Genomic DNA, 17,523 nt, shown 5'->3' with positions numbered 1-17,523 from the left:
TAAGGATACTTTTTTAGAATAATACATAACTCAAAATTTAGAAATTCCCCACTCAATAGATCTGATAAAACTTTGACTTTTTGTTCTGCAATGCTCAACATTTGGGAAATTCAGTTAACTTTCTAGTATAGCCCTAAAACTGAAGGACGAAAGCGCTCAACCATTTTTATTGTTTTTTAATAGTATTAAACTAAAATAAACTTCACTATTAACCTTCCTCTACTTTAAGGAACTTTGTGCTTGGGGTCCCCTGTGGAGTTTCAGCACTAGGTCAGACTTTTGTGGTTCTACTTGAGTTTGCATTTTGGACTGCACAGTCGCACACTGTTCTGGCCTTCTTGAAAATAATTAAAACATGACCAGGTTTTCTAACGGAAACTAAAAAACACACAATCATGGATGTTATAATTACACAGCAACTCATCTGTCAGTCTAGTTACAAAATCAAAGAAAGCATAAACTACATTTTGACTGCTGCTATGAAATTATGCATTAAGCAAGCAATAATGCCAAAACAGTGTGTTATTGCATAAATAATGCTTGACCAGGTGGAAGGCCTCTATCCCTGGAAGGGCATTATTTACAGATTGACACACACCCTTAAGGGCATTATTGCCTTTAGAGAATGGGCTGTATGTAAAATTGTTATTTTTACTTATATATTTTTTATTGATATTTTTTTATATATATTTTACTGTAAAATATTTCCTCCACCTAATGTTTCAAACTTGCTGTAGTATATGTAAATGGTATCGGAGGACATATTTTACATACAAAATAAAACATTTTCAAAAAATATCCACATAACTCATTTTTGGACCTTTACTCTTACAATGTGTGGTTTGTTGCCAAACTTGCCAATCATTGGGGGCTGGAGCCACTAAATAATGACATACATTTGAGTTTCAGACTTTTTTCCTTCAGAAAATGCATGCTAAAACAAATCCTGTTATTCAAGCAATGTTGCAAATTTATGAGTAATATTTAAAATCTGTATCTATTTTTCAGCCTTTGTACCCCCTTTATTTTAGGCCTTAATCATATTTCTTTAGCTAAGAGGTTGAGAGGTATGCAGACCTTTTAACTGCTGCTGCCATTGGTCATTCAATCTCACTCTTGCTCTCACACATATACACACACTTGCGGTTCAGAAAATGCATGCTGACACAAATCCTGTTATTCAAGCAACTTTGTAATTTTTGAAGAGCAATATCTGTTTCTATTTTTGAGCCTTTGTTCAACTTTTATTTTAGGCTTCATCCAGATATCTTGAGGTAAGAGGAGTAAAGATATGCAAGCATCTTCACTGCTGCCACATCCAGTGCTCGATCACTCTTACTCTTCACACTTTCTCTCTCTCACAAACACACACACACACACACACACACACACACACACACACACACACACACACACACACACACACACACACACTCTCTTCTGCTTTCATGCACACAAGCACACATACACTCACATACACAGACAAAAACGTAAACATACATGAACGCACATTTCTTTCCTTTTTCTGTTTCTTTTACACTCACTAAACAGCAAAAGTGCTGGTTAGCGACTAAAATAATGGCTCGATCAATCTTGCTGTCACACATGGATACACACACACACACACACACACACACACACACACACACACAGGCACTGGCACACACACACTAATTAATTAATTAATATAATTTTACACTCACTAAATAGCAAATGTACTGCTTAGCAAGTGTAAAATAATGACAGTCACTAGCATTCTTTCAGTCAGTGTTCCACAGTAATTTAATATGCTGCCACGGAGCAAACAAATTTTCTAGTGTGCACTGCCTGTAGATTAACACCGTACTGGATAACATTTGTTCTTCCATCAGGGTGACGATCTACAGGTCACCCATTCTCTATGTATTGGAAAATGGTTCCCTTGCAAAACCCTAGCTCCTTGAGGAACCAAATAATGAATCACAGCTGGTTTACTAGTCAGCTAACCATGAAATACCAAACTTAATAAAATACCAGAATTAATGTTTTTTTTTTCTGGTAGTAAGTCCCCCTACACCCCTATTGTCACCACACCTCCCTTACTTACAAAGCCATGACTGCATAACTGAGGAGAAAAAGAGAAACAAAAGCTGTAACTCAAAAATACACTCTGTACAATACTTCCCCGCACTGTAGCACATTTGCTGACATTATCAATTAGGTCCCACAGAGTAACAGATGTTAAAAAATATAGTCATGTACAAGATGAGAAACATAGGTTCATAGGTTCATAGATTGGTACTAAGCTAACTGCCCTTGCGAGCCATTTTAAGCCTAGCCAATTATCCTTGCTTATAATATGGAACTAATACTGAATCAACAAACTAATCTGAAAATGCAGGCACACATTCAGCTGTAATAAACGGGTCCCCTTCAAAACATCTAAAACCCATAACATCTAATTTCATAACATTGAGACCAGAACATCTAAAACTCATAATATCTAAAACCCATAACATTGAATTTCATAACATCGGGACCAGAACATCTAAAACTCATAACATCTAAAACCCATAACATCTAAAACCCGTAACATTGAATTTCATAACACCTAAAATGTATAATGTGTAATAGTGTATCAGCACATATGTAAATGTTATAGTTTAATTTGATAATCTTGTGGTATCACTACGAGATGTTGTAGTTTTCATTTCTATAGTTATTATTTATAGAGTGTAGGAATTAATACTCTTTATATAGTGTTTATTTTGACATTCAGTATATGTTTTTAGGTCATACTGGTAAGTGATATACACAGCATGTGTACATTCTTTATGGTGATCGTGATACAGTGGGGTTAGGAAATTAACTTTTTCCCACTGTAGTGCGATCTCGGAGTTGGAATATTTAATTTATGTGGGGTGTGGGGGGTGCAGGGGGCTTGCCCCCCTGCAGAAATATAGTAAAAAGTGTGTTTGGTAGTTTGGTGGTGTTATATGTGGAGGGGATGTTATTTTTATGTGATTTGTAGTGTTCAGTGTTCTGATGCACATTTTCGATGTTATGAAATTTGATGTTATGGGTTTTAAAGGTTTTGGGTTTTAGATGTTCTGGTCTCGATGTTATGAAATTAAATGTTATGGGTTTTAGATGTTTTGAAGTAGACCCGTAATAAACGCAACATTTAACCTTTTAAGCAGTGCAGAAGCAGCTAATTGGAATGCCCTTACTTAAACTACTTTGCTGTAAGCTGGTAGAGAGCCTAGGGACTGTAACAAAATGTCTGTACAGTGTACCTTCCAGTCTACAGGATTCACCAGAGAAATGCTTGTAGAACCTGCCACTGCTGTACTTCTGAGCTTAGTTTTGTACACTGTATGTGGGAGTCCATGAAGATCCAAATCTCCAAATACACCTGAAATATATAAACATTAAGTGTGTTACAAACTGAAATGCTTCTTTATTTTTATGAGTATGCAAAATACAGAAAAAAACTAAAATATGGAAACAAATGCATATATTTCTGAAATACATCTTTTTGTGTGCATGCAATACTGTTATAGAGACACAGGTTTCTTTTTCCTTAGTCTGAGAATACTGATATGTGTATCCATTAGCGTTTGCTGTTATACAATATACAGGGATGTAACAGTTCAAGTAGCTAGTGTATTTATATATCAGAGTGTGATCATACAGCTCTGTGCAAGATACTTGAATTTTAAAATATATATTATTGTTTTAAAGGGAGATGAAAGGAATGTTTACGTTTGCCTGATCTGTAATATGTTCAGATCTTAAAAAGACATCATAACCATGCAATGCAATACTGAAGGCATTTTTTTCATAATATTTTTTTCATATGGAGAACCTAAAGGCCAGTCTCTTTGAAGCATAACTATTTTCAACTAACAAAAATATTACAAAATAACCCCTACCCAGCAATATGAGGCAGGCCAAAAATCCAAACCATGGAATTTCAGACTTATGCGTATTTTTTTCTTTCTGTGTATCCGTGTGAATATTTTTTCAACCTTATTTTACATGGGAAGCAGGTGTTGCACTCCATCACTGACCAGATGCCTACATCAGAATACTGATGGGTAATTACTATACTGGCTCCTATTTTCTCATGATTAATAATGCCTTCAGAACATATTTAAAAAAAAATAGAGAGAGAAGCCTATCAGTGTTTCACCAGCTCTCACAAATGCTTTTCTGTCTTATATGTTCATAGGTGTGTACTAGGCTAATGGCCCTGGAGCCTTTACAAGCCTAGCCCATAGGATTACCCTGGCATTGTGCCACCCGACCTTAGCTGACAGTGCCTCTGTCGAGCAGAACCATTGGAGTGATCCCGGGGTGAATTTTCTATTTCCCATCCACTCATCAAGTTTCCATAGCTCTTTCCCCTTATCCACATTTCTGACTTGAATCTGCAGTTTTGCTTTTCTTTGTGATTGGGAAATTCTCGCCAGCCAGTTCCTTGATCTCTGTGATAATGTGTATGTATTCTACCATTTTCTTGATCTCTGCGATTGTGTGCATGCATTCTGCCAGTCACTTGATCTCTGTGATAGTGTGTACCTCTCAACCTCTTAGTACAAGAAATCTGGACAAAAATAATGTGGGGGAAAAAGACCCCAAAATAAGGACAAATTGTAAATATTGCTGTTATAAACTTAGAAAGTTGCCAGAATAACAGCATTTGTGTTAGTATGCATCTTCTGAAGGATATGAAGTCTGAAACCCAAATGTGTGTTATTACTTAGTGACTCTGGGCATCCTTTGAAAATCTGGACAGTTGAGAGGTATGCTGTGTATGCATTAGTGGGGTTGTCAGACATATAATAGACCAAGTGATTAGTACTTAGAAATTCAAAGAAATGGAAGTGAGGGAAGGAAATAGGTAAGGCAGAAAATTTTAATATTGTAGTTAGGAGGTGGGGTGTAAAGCAGGTAAAGAAACAATTATATACACGGCTATCATAAGGTTTGTATCAGAAATATGGAGGTGAGGGTGAGCAGTGTTACAGTGCCATATATACATATATAGCTGGGAGATAATACCAGAACTATTCAGGTATTGGTGAAGACTGTTGTGGGGCTTAGAATTCTTAATGTAGAGAAATGGTGTGACAGTATGGTAAGTTGAAGATAACAGCGGCATTTATCCTGGAGATGTACAGGAGCAGATCCAGTGACTGGAGAGGTGAAGTTTTAGTTGGGTTTTAAGTGAGTCTGCATTCTGAATGGAATTCAGTAGTAGAGGGATCTGGTTTCATAGTCTAGTTGTACTATTTGAATATAGAGTCACTTGCAGTATTAGATTACTTGATTTTTAGTGACTAATGATTTAGTCACAATGAGAAGCCATGGTGGTACAGCGGCAGAGTTTTTGCCTCACAGCAAGAGGTTCTCCTGTTTGATTCTTGGCTGGAGTGCCTTCTGTGTGGAGTCTGCATGCCCTCCCAACAGTCGAGTGGCCTCTGAAAGACATGTGTGAATGGGTGGCCTTTGCTGAATGTTGGGCGTCGGGCTGGCAACTCGGCACCATAAAAATCTACTGCCAATCATTAGCGGACCGGAGATCCGCTGTGGCGACCCCTAACCGGGAAAAGCCAAAACGACAAACAAACAATGATTTAATCACAATGATACATTTATAACACCTCAGCTACAGTCTGTTTGCATTTAAGTGAGTGCATGAGTGTGTGTGTGTGTGTGTGTGTGTGTGTGTGTGTGTGTGTGTGTGCGTGTGCGTACAGAGGGAAAAGTGTATAAGTATACAAGTCAACATCATACCCTTTGTGATAAAAAAAAAAAAATGGAATGACGATTGTATGCTATGAAATTGCAATGTTGCATGCAGTGTTTTATGTGCCAGATTGAAACTGTTCTGTCACAGTCACAAAGGTCTTAAATGGTCCTCAGCCTACAATACATGGGCTGCTATACTATCCATGTCCTATCTACCTTTTGCTACTAATGCCAAACACATGTACAAGTCTGATGTTGCCCAGTTTCTGTATTACTGTGGTCCATGTTAACCCCACCGTTATAAGCTGTGGATATATGGTACATGTCTAGTTGGCCAGCGACCCTCCCCTACCTCCATAATATTAACTAGCTTCCTTTTATAGTTTTAATTCAGCTCCCCTATCATTGGTGCAGCTATTGCCTCTCAGTAATACCGTTATACTCCAGCAGGGGCATCATCCTGTGTCGTTTTATGCATTGCATTCATAACAATATTCATTTGCCTACAGTGTCGCAGGATCACATTATGCAGGACCTGCATAAATGAAGTGTTTTGGGCCACAAACTCTACTGTTGTGACCATGTTCCTTTTAACTCCAGACTTCATTTGCACATGAAGGCAAGACTGCATAGTCAGATAAGAGTAAGAATTCCCTTTTGTCAGATAGGCTCCATTTTGTTATGCCCCAATTGTTTGTAACTGGCCCCAGAATCTAATATTAAAGAAAGCTTACCTTTCTTGCAGGAATGTGTTTTCAGATAGCTGTATGACTACATTATGATTATGACATATTGCTCCTTCAAACACGTCATACAGACTTTGTGGTAGACTTAGCTGGACTTAAATCTGACAATGATTACTTTAAATCAGCATAACTGCCCACACAACACCAAAAAGAAAGTAACCAAACAATATCAACAAATGCAAAAATGTAAACTGAAACTCAAAAATCTTGGGTGAAGGTCAAATATTAATCAGCATGTAACGAAGTCATTTCAAAGTAAACAGAAAATGAATCAATATCGAAACTGCATGTAACATAAAGGGTTATGATATGGTAACCATGTTATTATGTGCTCAAGACATGGAGGCCAAGAAATTAACCTTGTGAGTGAAGCATCCATGTTAAGAAGACATAATAACTGGTTATGATTAGTGAAACCTGATCATAACTCTTTGTAGTGCATGGAGTTTTATCTACTACAACTACCAGTTACAAAAAAAAGGGAAAAAAGCTAAACTGTTTTACTGGATTTGAAAGCCAGTAAGGTACTTGATGAGTGCTGTCACATAGACAGCAAGAAAATATAAATGGCAGGAAAAAGGTGGTACAATTTTATTTAAATAAGTTACTTACAGACTGACATCTGTAAACTTCCACAGATATATAAGTTAAGAGATTCAGGAACAGTTGAGACTGAATGAACTTCCCCTTCATGATACCCAACCAAAACAGTGTTTAAGTTGTCTGTAATTCTCATACACCTCTGAAAGTACTGTTATGGTGGGGTCTTGTGCTACAGAACAATGTTACTAGTTTATCTTTTCTCTTGTTTTGGAGTGTAATCATGATGCTCCATGTACTACAGTGTCTTGTTAACTAACAAGTACAAAATATTTTTTCTGGATTTATATTTCAACGACCAGCAACTCAAAAAGTGAAATACTGCATTTGTCATTTACCTAATACTTTTGATCCTTGGTTGGGCCCATTTGGCAAAGGCCATTCTGGAGTAAAATGGTTTCCTCTCAGAATAATCTGTAGTTCTCCTCTGAAGGGTGAATCTTCTGTACCAGCAATCAGTCTGCCACCCTACAAAAGACATTCACGCTATGAATGTTTAGCTTAAAAATATATACTGTATAAAACAAACTGAGAAGCGCAGAATTAAGACCATTGTAAAATAAAACAAAATAAATGTTTTAATGCAGTATTTATTGTTCAGATAAGTGTGATAATCACATAATTCATATAAAACAAATTTTAGTTAATGTGGGAAATCAGCTGTATCACTCATCTGCTGATACAGCTATTCCCATCACACAAACTAACAAATTCCATAAGATCTGAATGACATAATGATAATAATAAGCTATCTCTCATGGAGGAAGAAGTTCATTTTGTGCTACCAATAAATCTGCCTTTTCTCAGTTTAGAGAATACTACACTTCTCTGTGTATGGCAACGGCGTTTGTACATGAGAGTTTATGGACAGTGATGAATTAAAGGTTAGGTTAAGCAATGGTTCCTAAAAAAAATCTGAATATGTTAACCTGTACTGGGCAATGAATCTGATATGTTATGACCATTACCTGATAAAAAAGCTAATAAATGATGGGAAGGAAATGTATGAACAGTTGTTTTGATATGTAAGCAAATTTTCAAAGCAGAATATTACATTGGACCATCCAGTCAATTTTATTAAAACCTTCATACAGTTGATAATGATAATTTATCCTCTTATCTTCTCTGTTTTTTTTTTTTTATTTAATTTCATATGCTAATAGTAAACAGAGACCTTTAATGCATGGCATTACTACACTGCAGCACAATATGAAAGGAAGGCCTAATCCCATTTGCATAAGCCACTATTAATAACATGACTTTGTATATAGCTAGAGCCTTTTTCTCCAACCAAACACTAAATTTGCCATTCTTTGTACTGAAAAAAAAATCAATTTTCCATGCAAACCTATGCGAATTTTGCCTTCTCACTTTATGTAATTTGATTTACATCATCTCCATTTATCCTGTGGTGATTATTATATGTGGTAACAATTTTATGCAGATTCCCCACTTTTTACTGGAAGCTACATGCCCAGGTCTCTTAGCCTAATCTTGTGTGCTTCGTTGTCTTGCATGTAACCAGCATATAGCACCCTGCATTGTAATATTGCTGTTTTGTCATTTTATACCATGCACAGGTTCCAACACACTGCGCAGAGTTAGCTGTTTGGTAACTAGTTGCTAGATATTCATTATTCACATCTGTATCTGAATATGACAGCTGAGTTAGATTATATGTTGATTCCCTGCCATTTTTTTACTAATTCTAACCTTAACACACTTACCCTATAATTTAGTGGATGGTACAACAGAGCACATTTATTAGTATATTGGCAATTAGAAACTAAGAAATAATTAAACATATAATTTAATAATTGTTAAAGCAAATTTATTTCTATTGTTTATATTTTCCCAGAATGTACAATTTCACTTTATCTATACATTGCAGCATTATCAGAGTGGTTAGAATATAACAATGCATTGCTTAGTGTGCTAACAATAGGAATGTCACACAAGAAGACAGACATTAACACTTAGCTGTACCAGTAAAAAACTTTAGTTAGCCACAGTCAAACATTATTCACTGCCTGCCTTAAACTCAGCCACTAGTTCTCTCTTGTTAGTTCTTAAACGAAACAAAAATTCTGAGATCCAAAACAATTGAAATTTACAATACAGAGGATTAAGACTGTAGGCATTTAATAAACTGCTTCCTGTAGCACAGGGTTTAATTCCGTCAGCCTCCAGTCACTTAACTTGGCAGTAATTACTCTCAGATTACCATTTTATAGAGACAGTTATCTCCATTTGGCTTACTTACTTATTAAAAAAACATTAAAACAGAATTGAATCAATTGTAAAGTCACAGCTGTTATAGACTGCAAGGAACAGACATGTTCTCTTGTTACCTGTGCTCAGTCTAAAAGTCATTAGCCTCCTGTTTACACAGTTGCAAGCATTTCTAATTCTATTTAAATCTATGAAGATACCCCTCCCGAACAGTTTAAGTAATAGTAGTTGGGACTTTAATGTCTCCAAGGTCACATTGTAGAATACTGGCCTTTTGTTTACATGTTTACTTTGTATTCCTTTCTCTTATGAAGGATTAACAATAAGACAATGAAAAATGGTTTGTCTCTTATTACATTTGTGCTCAGTTAGGAGTCTGTTTTAGATTAGGTGGAGTAAATTGATAAAGGCAGTAGTTGTTAACAAAACAGTGCAAATGATCTAAAAACAAAAAACAAAAAAAACAAAAAACAAAAAAAAAACCAAACATTCTATCAGGAATGCACAAAACTGTGATCAGAAGAGACATTTGTCTGAAGTCAGTGTTGTATGAGGGATGCAACCCTCGCCCCTTTACTCCCAGTGAAATGAGGGTTGTGCTCTTCCATTATGTTTCCCTTTGACTAAAATAGTCATCTCCAAAATGCTGTTACTCAGAGACAAGGCATATACTTGAATTTTGTTTATATATATATATATATATATGTATATATATATATATATATATATATATATATATATATATATATATATATATATATATATATATAAATATATATATATATATATATTTTTCTTTTCTTTTATTAATTCAGGAAAAGCACATCTTTCAGAACAAAGTGACTGAATTTCTTAGCTTTATAGTTTCACAGGTGGTTACCAGGCTATTGGCATAAGAGCCATTTTAAGCATAACCAAACTTTCCCCAAATTTACCAAAACATTGCTGGCATGTGTCAGTATACCAAGGAACTTTATGGTTATGATACAGCCTTGTACACATTCACAGGCTACCCTATCCATTAGGGACATAGGTGCCAAACCAGGCGTACATTTTCAACTTGCCATCCATTGGCCCAATATACATCTAAATAGGATTAGCAATGAGCTTTGCTTCAAATCAATGGGAAGCCTTTTCTTGAACACTTATGTTATGTTAGAAATCATCGGGTCTCTGGTGCATGTTCAATATTAATCTTTAAGCATGAGAAGCAGTAGGATCAGACTTTTAACCAAACTCATGATGTGTTGATATGTTTTTATATATAGATGTTTATGGTATGGGTGATTTACATCTGTGGCATAAACACAGTGGTGGCTGGTGACTTCAAATCAAATGGGGGCTGCAGGAAACAGCTGAATGGGTGGGGTCAATGGTAAGGGGTGTGGCCAACTAGAAAGGGGCAGAGCTATGCTCAAAACCGCAAAAACTGGGACTTTAATTAAATATGCTGCCGTGGGTGCCAAAGGATCATTATGAGAGTCCAATCAAGACAAAATGAAATGGAGAAGAAAAAAAAATATTTCAATGCATTGGCTACATGACAGCATATTTAATATCTAGATGGAAACAAAAAGGTTGTGAGGCATGAACAAATAAATTACTTTTTAAATACTTTACTGGAATGCCAGTTGAAATCGCATATAAAAATACAAGCAGCACTCAACTCAAACCACTTCTCCTTGCACTGCATTTCTAATTATAATTTATATTCAGCTTTATAAAAGTACCAAGTAACATACTGAAAGTAGCAATCTCTGTGATACCGATTACCCCCACTTGTAAAACTGTTTCTTATCCAAAAAAGACCTGCTGCCTGACAACAACTATCTACTTATTTCATGGGAAAAGCATGATCAAAGTAAAAAATGAACAGCAAACAACAAACAAATTCAAGATAAATTGCTTAAAGGATTACTGGACAGGTTATGGACCATGCATAATAGATTGGCATTCTGTTTAGTTTATGGGAAAAGCCTGCAAAGATGACTGCAAGTCTCCAACAAATGTAATGAACTTCTGAAAATACTGTAATCCTGTCCTTTGTTACAAATACTGTCATATGCATTTTTTACAGTGAGCTGATCGAAGGAAGGACACTCAGCAAACTCGGAGCTACAATATATAACATTAAGTATCCTGTTTTTTGTTTATTTTGTTCTTTATTTCTTTGTTGTTTATAGCACTTTGTGTACTGTGTATTTTTTCTAGCTAGTTTCACTGTGTGTGAGGTATTAACTGGAAATTGTCCACTCTTATTAAGCATCTGTTGGGTTGTTTGTTTATGATAACTTGTTGCAGGTAAACTCTTTTTTTCTAGTGGCTCCTTTAGCTGTTTAAAACTTTCATTTAAAGGCTCACTGCTGCTTTTCAGCTGTGAGTAACATTTCTGCAGTTTGTTCAAAGTAGTGGGGATATTTGTAGCATTTCCATATTCAGCCTTGTATTTGGGCCTAGTGTTTGTGGAGGATGTGTGTCTGAGCACATAATTCAGGGACATCTTGTTTTAGCCAAAGCCATCAGGCATTTCAGTGAGAGAGAATTGTTTGAGGTCAGTGGCTGACTGAGGTCTCCTGGACTACAGCTTAGACTAAGCACCCCATTGGTTCTTTTGAGATTTCTTTCTTAAAAGCTGTCTCAGGTTTCAACTTTCTGTTACCTAAGAAGCTCAGTTGTGAGTGTTCAGCCATTTTACAGTGAGCTGATCGAAGGAAGGACACTCAGCAAACTCGGAGCTACAATATATAACATTAAGTATACTGTTTTTTGTTTATTTTGTTCTTTATTTCTTTGTTGTTTATAGCACTTTGTGTACTGTGTATTTTTCTAGCTAGTTTCACTGTGTGTGAGGTATTAACTGGAAATTGTCCACTCTTATTAAGCATCTGTTGGGTTGTTTGTTTATGATAACTTGTTGCAGTTAAACTCTTTTTTCTAGTGGCTCCTTTAGCTGTTTAAAACTTTCATTTAAAGGCTCACTGCTGCTTTTCAGCTGTGAGTAACATTTCTGCAGTTTGTTCTAAGTAGTGGGGATATTTGTAGCATTTCCATATTCAGGCTTGTATTTGGGCCTAGTGTTTGTGGAGGCTGTGTGTCTGAGCACATGATTCAGGGACATCTTGTTTTAGCCAAAGCCAGCAGGCATTTCAGTGAGAGAGAATTGTTTGAGGTCATTGGCTGACTGAGGTCTCCTGGACTACAGCTTAGACTAAGCACCTCATTGGTTCTTTTGAGATTTCTTTCTTAAAAGCTGTCTCAGGTTTCAACTTTCTGTTACCTAAGAAGCTCAGTTGTGAGTGTTCAGCCATTTTACAGTGAGCTGATCAAGGAAGGACACTCAGCAAACTCGAGCTACAATATATAACATTAAGTATCCTGTTTTTTGTTTATTTTGTTCTTTATTTCTTTGTTGTTTATAGCACTTTGTGTACTGTGTATTTTTTCTAGCTAGTTTCACTGTGTGTGAGGTATTAACTGGAAATTGTCCACTCTTATTAAGCATCTGTTGGGTTGTTTGTTTATGATAACTTGTTGCAGTTAAACTCTTTTTTTCTAATGGCTCCTTTAGCTGTTTAAAACTTTCATTTAAAGGCACACTGCTGCTTTTCAGCTGTGAGTAACATTTCTGCTGTTTGTTTCCCACCATCCCTCCGTGCTGGTATAGTGTTTTTATAGTTGGTGGCTTTGCAGTTGCCCGCCCCTAGTGTAAATTTGATCTGGGACCCTCCTCCCAGTCTAGTGTCATTACCTCATTCTACCCAGTACAGGGAGAGCATTTGAGAAGGCCAGTCAGCTTAGTTTCTTTCCTTTCTCTCTTTCCAAAAAAAAAAAAAAAATTATCTGCTTTTACTGTATTTGTGTTTTTTCCTACTTTATTTTGCTTTTGCGTCATCTTAAAAGTACTCAGTTGTATTTATTACTGCTTGGTGTAACTCATTGTAAGCCTTTTAGTTTAAGCACCTGGGCTTCAGACCAGTTTTACATTAGGAAGGTTTGTGGTCTGCACTGTAGTGGCAGAACAGGTAGCTTACATCCTTCTAAGTTGGGAACTGCTGATTGAGGGCTCAGTGTCTGTTATTCTAAAAGTGTATTAATTCTGGTTTAAGCACTTGGGCTTGAGGCCAGTTATTTTACATTAAGAGGGTTCGTGTTCTGCACTCTTGTGGGAGGAGAGGCTGGACTCTGTCCTTCTGAGCTGGGAATTTCTGGTTAAAGCTTATAGTGCCTGCATATTTGAACTGCTTCTTACTGAAATTGGTACACCTGTTTGCTGTAGCATAGACTAGATCCAGGCCTGCTGAATCTAGCTTTGTTTGTATAACTTGAGCACTAATCCAGGCATTCTTTAAAGTATTCAGTTGTATTTATTACTGCTGGTAGTAACTTGATTAAAGTGTAGCTATCATTTCTAAGTCTTTTGGATTAAGCACTTGGGCTTCAGACCAGTTGTTTTACATTAGGAAGGTTTGTGGCCTGCACTGTGGTGACAGGACAGGTAGCTTACATCCTTCTAAGTTGGGAACTGCTGATTGAGAGCTCAGTGTCTGTTATTCTAAAAGTGTATTAGTTCTGGTTTAAGCACTTGGGCTTCAGGCCAGTTATTTTACGTTAAGAAGGATTGCGGTCTGCACTCTTGTGGGAGGAGAGGCTGGACTCTGCCCTTCTGAGCAGGGAATTTCTGGTTAGAGGCTTACAGTGCCTGCATATTCTAACTGTTTCTTACTGAAATTGGTACACCTTGTTTGCTGTAGCATAGACTAGATCCAGGCCTGCTGAATCTAGCTTTATTTGTATGCTTGTTTGTTTATTTCATGAAACGCTAATTCCACCTAAAACGCGGCCTTTTAGCACTTCTGTGGATCCCTAGTGATATCTGCATTGCTTACTGTACTTATTTCCTTGTTTCACCTGAAAGAAAGTTACTGTTTGTCATTTTTGCATTTAAGTTACCTGTAGCGCATTGCATTTAAGTTACCTGGCACTTGCTCACTAAAGCAATTATATAAGTCAGCTCTAAAAAATTAAAAGCACTACACCCTCACAAACTCCCCTTGAGTACCTTGTTCCCCATTGGCCCTTTTTTTTCAATTATAAAGGAATTCCCAATACTATTCTAGCATGTCCAAAGGTCAGTTGTCAATCTCCTCTCCGGTCCAGCTGGTGAATTTGGGAATCTTGAGGCAATGATACAACTGCCTCATGTACACAGACAACCCTCTCCTCCTCCCAACAAATTCCAACACATGTGAGAGATGCAACCATATAGCCAAACTGGAGGCTAAGCTCTCTCAACTCAGTACTGGCATAACCAGTCAGGAGGAGAAGGAAACCACACTCACTACAATTCCAGTCTCACATAGACCTACCACGACGGCAAACCAAACACATAATCACACAAAAACATACTCAGAGGCTCTAAATAAAAATCTTTCTAAGTAGCAGAGACCTCCAAAGCAGACACCCAAGCAACTGCTACCCCAAAACAAAACACGTGCAACACATATCTCACAAAGCCAGTGTGCCGAACAGTCACAGCCCTTAAGACTAAACAACACACCTGATACACTTGTAATAGGTGACTCTATCGTCAGGCACACTGACGTCCCGCTCACCAGGCTGAACAAGGAGAGGGTCATGGTGAGCAGCCTGTCGGGCGCTAGGATCCGCCACATAACACAAGCACTCAGGTCACTCCAAGGCAAGTACAAATATGACTCAGTCATTGTCCATGCTGGTGTGAATGACCTGAGATGTACCTCCCTGGACTACATGAAAAGAGACATAGAGGAGCTCTCTGAGCATGTAGCCCAGGCAGGTATGACCCTGACCTTGAGTAGCATCTTACCCTCACCAAGAATGATGCCACAATATGAAGACAAGATGATCAATTTCAACAATTGGCTTAAGTGTTGGTGTCATTCAAAGGGGATCCAATGCCTGTCAGCCTGGGATGACATGCTCGACAAGCCACGATGCTTCGCTAGGGACGGCTTGCACCTGTCACCCATGGGCATCCGGATATTGGCAAAGGCTCTTGCTACCCCCATAGTGCCTTTTTAGGCAAGGCTCAAAAGACAAACCCACCTCCATAGGTATCACAAAGGATAAGAAACTAAGAGTAATGCTACTCAATGCCAGAAGTCTAAACCTCAAGATGCATGCACTCGAAACTCTCCTTAGCATGGAGAACATCGATATCTGTGCAGTAACAGGAACCTGGTTCAAGGCTCGAGAGCACCCCAGCACTACCAGGTTATACCTCATACCATGCTTTTCGGCCGCAAAACTTGGACCGAACCACAAAAGGAGGGGGAGTATCAATATTCGTCAAAGATACCCACACCTCCAGGTTGGTGGCACAGCACGAAGCATCAGAGACAATCCATGTGCAACTAACTGTGGGTAAAACTGCCTTCCAGTTTATAGCCTGCTACAGACCACCCTCCCAAACACATGAACCCCACTTGGCCTTCCTGAGAATACTGGAAAATATGAAGGTCTCTCCAAACACCATTATATTGGGCGACTTCAACTACCCAAACATAGACTGGGAGCATTACTCTAGCTCCAACACCCTAGCCCAAAGGTTCCTAGAAGTTATAAACTCAAATGCTATGGAACAACTTGTTACCACTCCCACAAGAGGGGAAAATATACTGGACCTGATCATCACCAACATGGGGACACTATGCTCCAGACCAGAAGTGTATCCCTCACTGGTAAGATCAGACCATAAACTAATCTCACTGGATATTCACATCCCGACCCCACCCCTGCCCAGAAAACCACAGTGAAAAACTGCTCTAAAGCAAATTTCACGCCTCAAAACCAAAGCGAAATCCTTCAAAGCCCGGGCCTGTGGAAAATACAGCTCAGACCACAGAATCCTTTATAAACGCATTATATGAACACCTTCAGGAATGCATGGATCATGCAATCCCAAATAAAACCAAGACCCAATCCACCAAAGGCAGGCGTCCTGTCTGGTGGACCCCAGCCATAAACAAACTATACAATAGAAGGAGGAAGCTACTACATGATAGAGCAAAATCCCAAAAGGGAAGGCATCTCTGATCAGTATTAGCAAAAACTACGGGCACTCATAAAATCGTCTAAGGCCTGCTTGAGAGAAAAATTGCACAGGACACTAAGGATAATCACAAGGCTTTCTTTAGTTATGTTAGGAACCTGGGTGGGAATTCCCAGATATGCTCAGAATTAGTCCAAAATGACAAAAAATACACCGAGCCCACAGACATTGCCAACATCCTAGCTAACAGGTTCAGTGCAAACTTCTCCCCCCTCTCCCCACCAAAAGGGCAAATATCTATCCCAACAGAGTGCTGCCCCTGACATCTCAGATGCTCAGGTAAGAGCCGCCTCTCCAAAGCAAAAACACAGCATCAATGGGACCAGATGGTGTCCCGGGCTGCGTCCTATATGAACTCCAAGAAGAGCTAAACCCAAACATAAAACTACTGTTCAATCTTAGCCTTACTACAGGATATGTACCCAAAGAGTGGTGTACAGCAACAGTGGTCCCTCTCCACAAAGGTGGTGCCTCAACGGATCCTGGAAACTATCGCCCCATAAGCCTGACTAGCTTGGTCTGCAAAGCTATGGAAAGGATCATCATGGACCTCATAAATAAAGATATTGGGGACCTACAGACACTGGATCCTACCCAGTTTGGCTTTTTAAGGGCAGATCCTGCCTCTTAATCCTGGTCGATTTCTTTGAAACAGTCACCAAGGCCATTGACGAGGGGAAGGTGGTCCACACAGCCTACCTGGACCTCGCAAAAGCCTTCGATACAATACCCCACTCGGGCATTATAGATAAGCTCACCAGCTTAAATATAAACCCCTATGTCACTAGATGGGTTGCAAACTGGCTCAAGGACAGAACCCACATGGTTAGAATTGCTGGAGCCATGTCAGACCCCAAACCAGTTACAAGTGGCGTCCCACAAGGCTCAGTCCTGGGACCTCTCTTGTTCAGTATATATTTCTCGGTGGTACAGGCCAACACAGAAGGACTGTGGCTGACCAAGTTCACAGATAACTGCAAACTGGGTGCCATAATCAACTCTCCAGCCGACACAAGCATCCTCCAAAAGGGCCTCATAGAAACAGACAACTGGTGCCAGAGCCATGGCCTCAAGCTAAACACCAAAAAGTGTATAGTCATCCCCTTTAGCAAAAACAAA

At 38.4% G+C, this 17,523-nt stretch overlaps 1 protein-coding gene across 1 annotated transcript in view; it reads right to left on the bottom strand.

Annotated features, from left to right (window-relative positions):
• PKHD1L1 (PKHD1 like 1) overlaps positions 1-17,523 on the bottom strand; it is a 1,597,738-nt gene that overhangs the window by 216,130 nt on the left and 1,364,085 nt on the right. Inside the window, exons 59-60 of the mRNA XM_044066249.1 lie at positions 7,421-7,550; positions 3,276-3,394 (exon numbers count right to left, since the gene is read on the bottom strand). Coding sequence (XP_043922184.1) covers positions 3,276-3,394; positions 7,421-7,550 — 249 coding nt within the window. The remainder of the gene's footprint in view (positions 1-3,275; positions 3,395-7,420; positions 7,551-17,523) is intronic.

The sequence above is a fragment of the Protopterus annectens genome, chromosome 3.part1 (genome assembly GCF_019279795.1).
Source record: "Protopterus annectens isolate FY-2018-M chromosome 3.part1, PAN1.0, whole genome shotgun sequence".
Lineage (NCBI taxonomy): Eukaryota > Metazoa > Chordata > Ceratodontiformes > Protopteridae > Protopterus > Protopterus annectens.
This window is presented reverse-complemented; position numbering and strand designations above follow the sequence as displayed.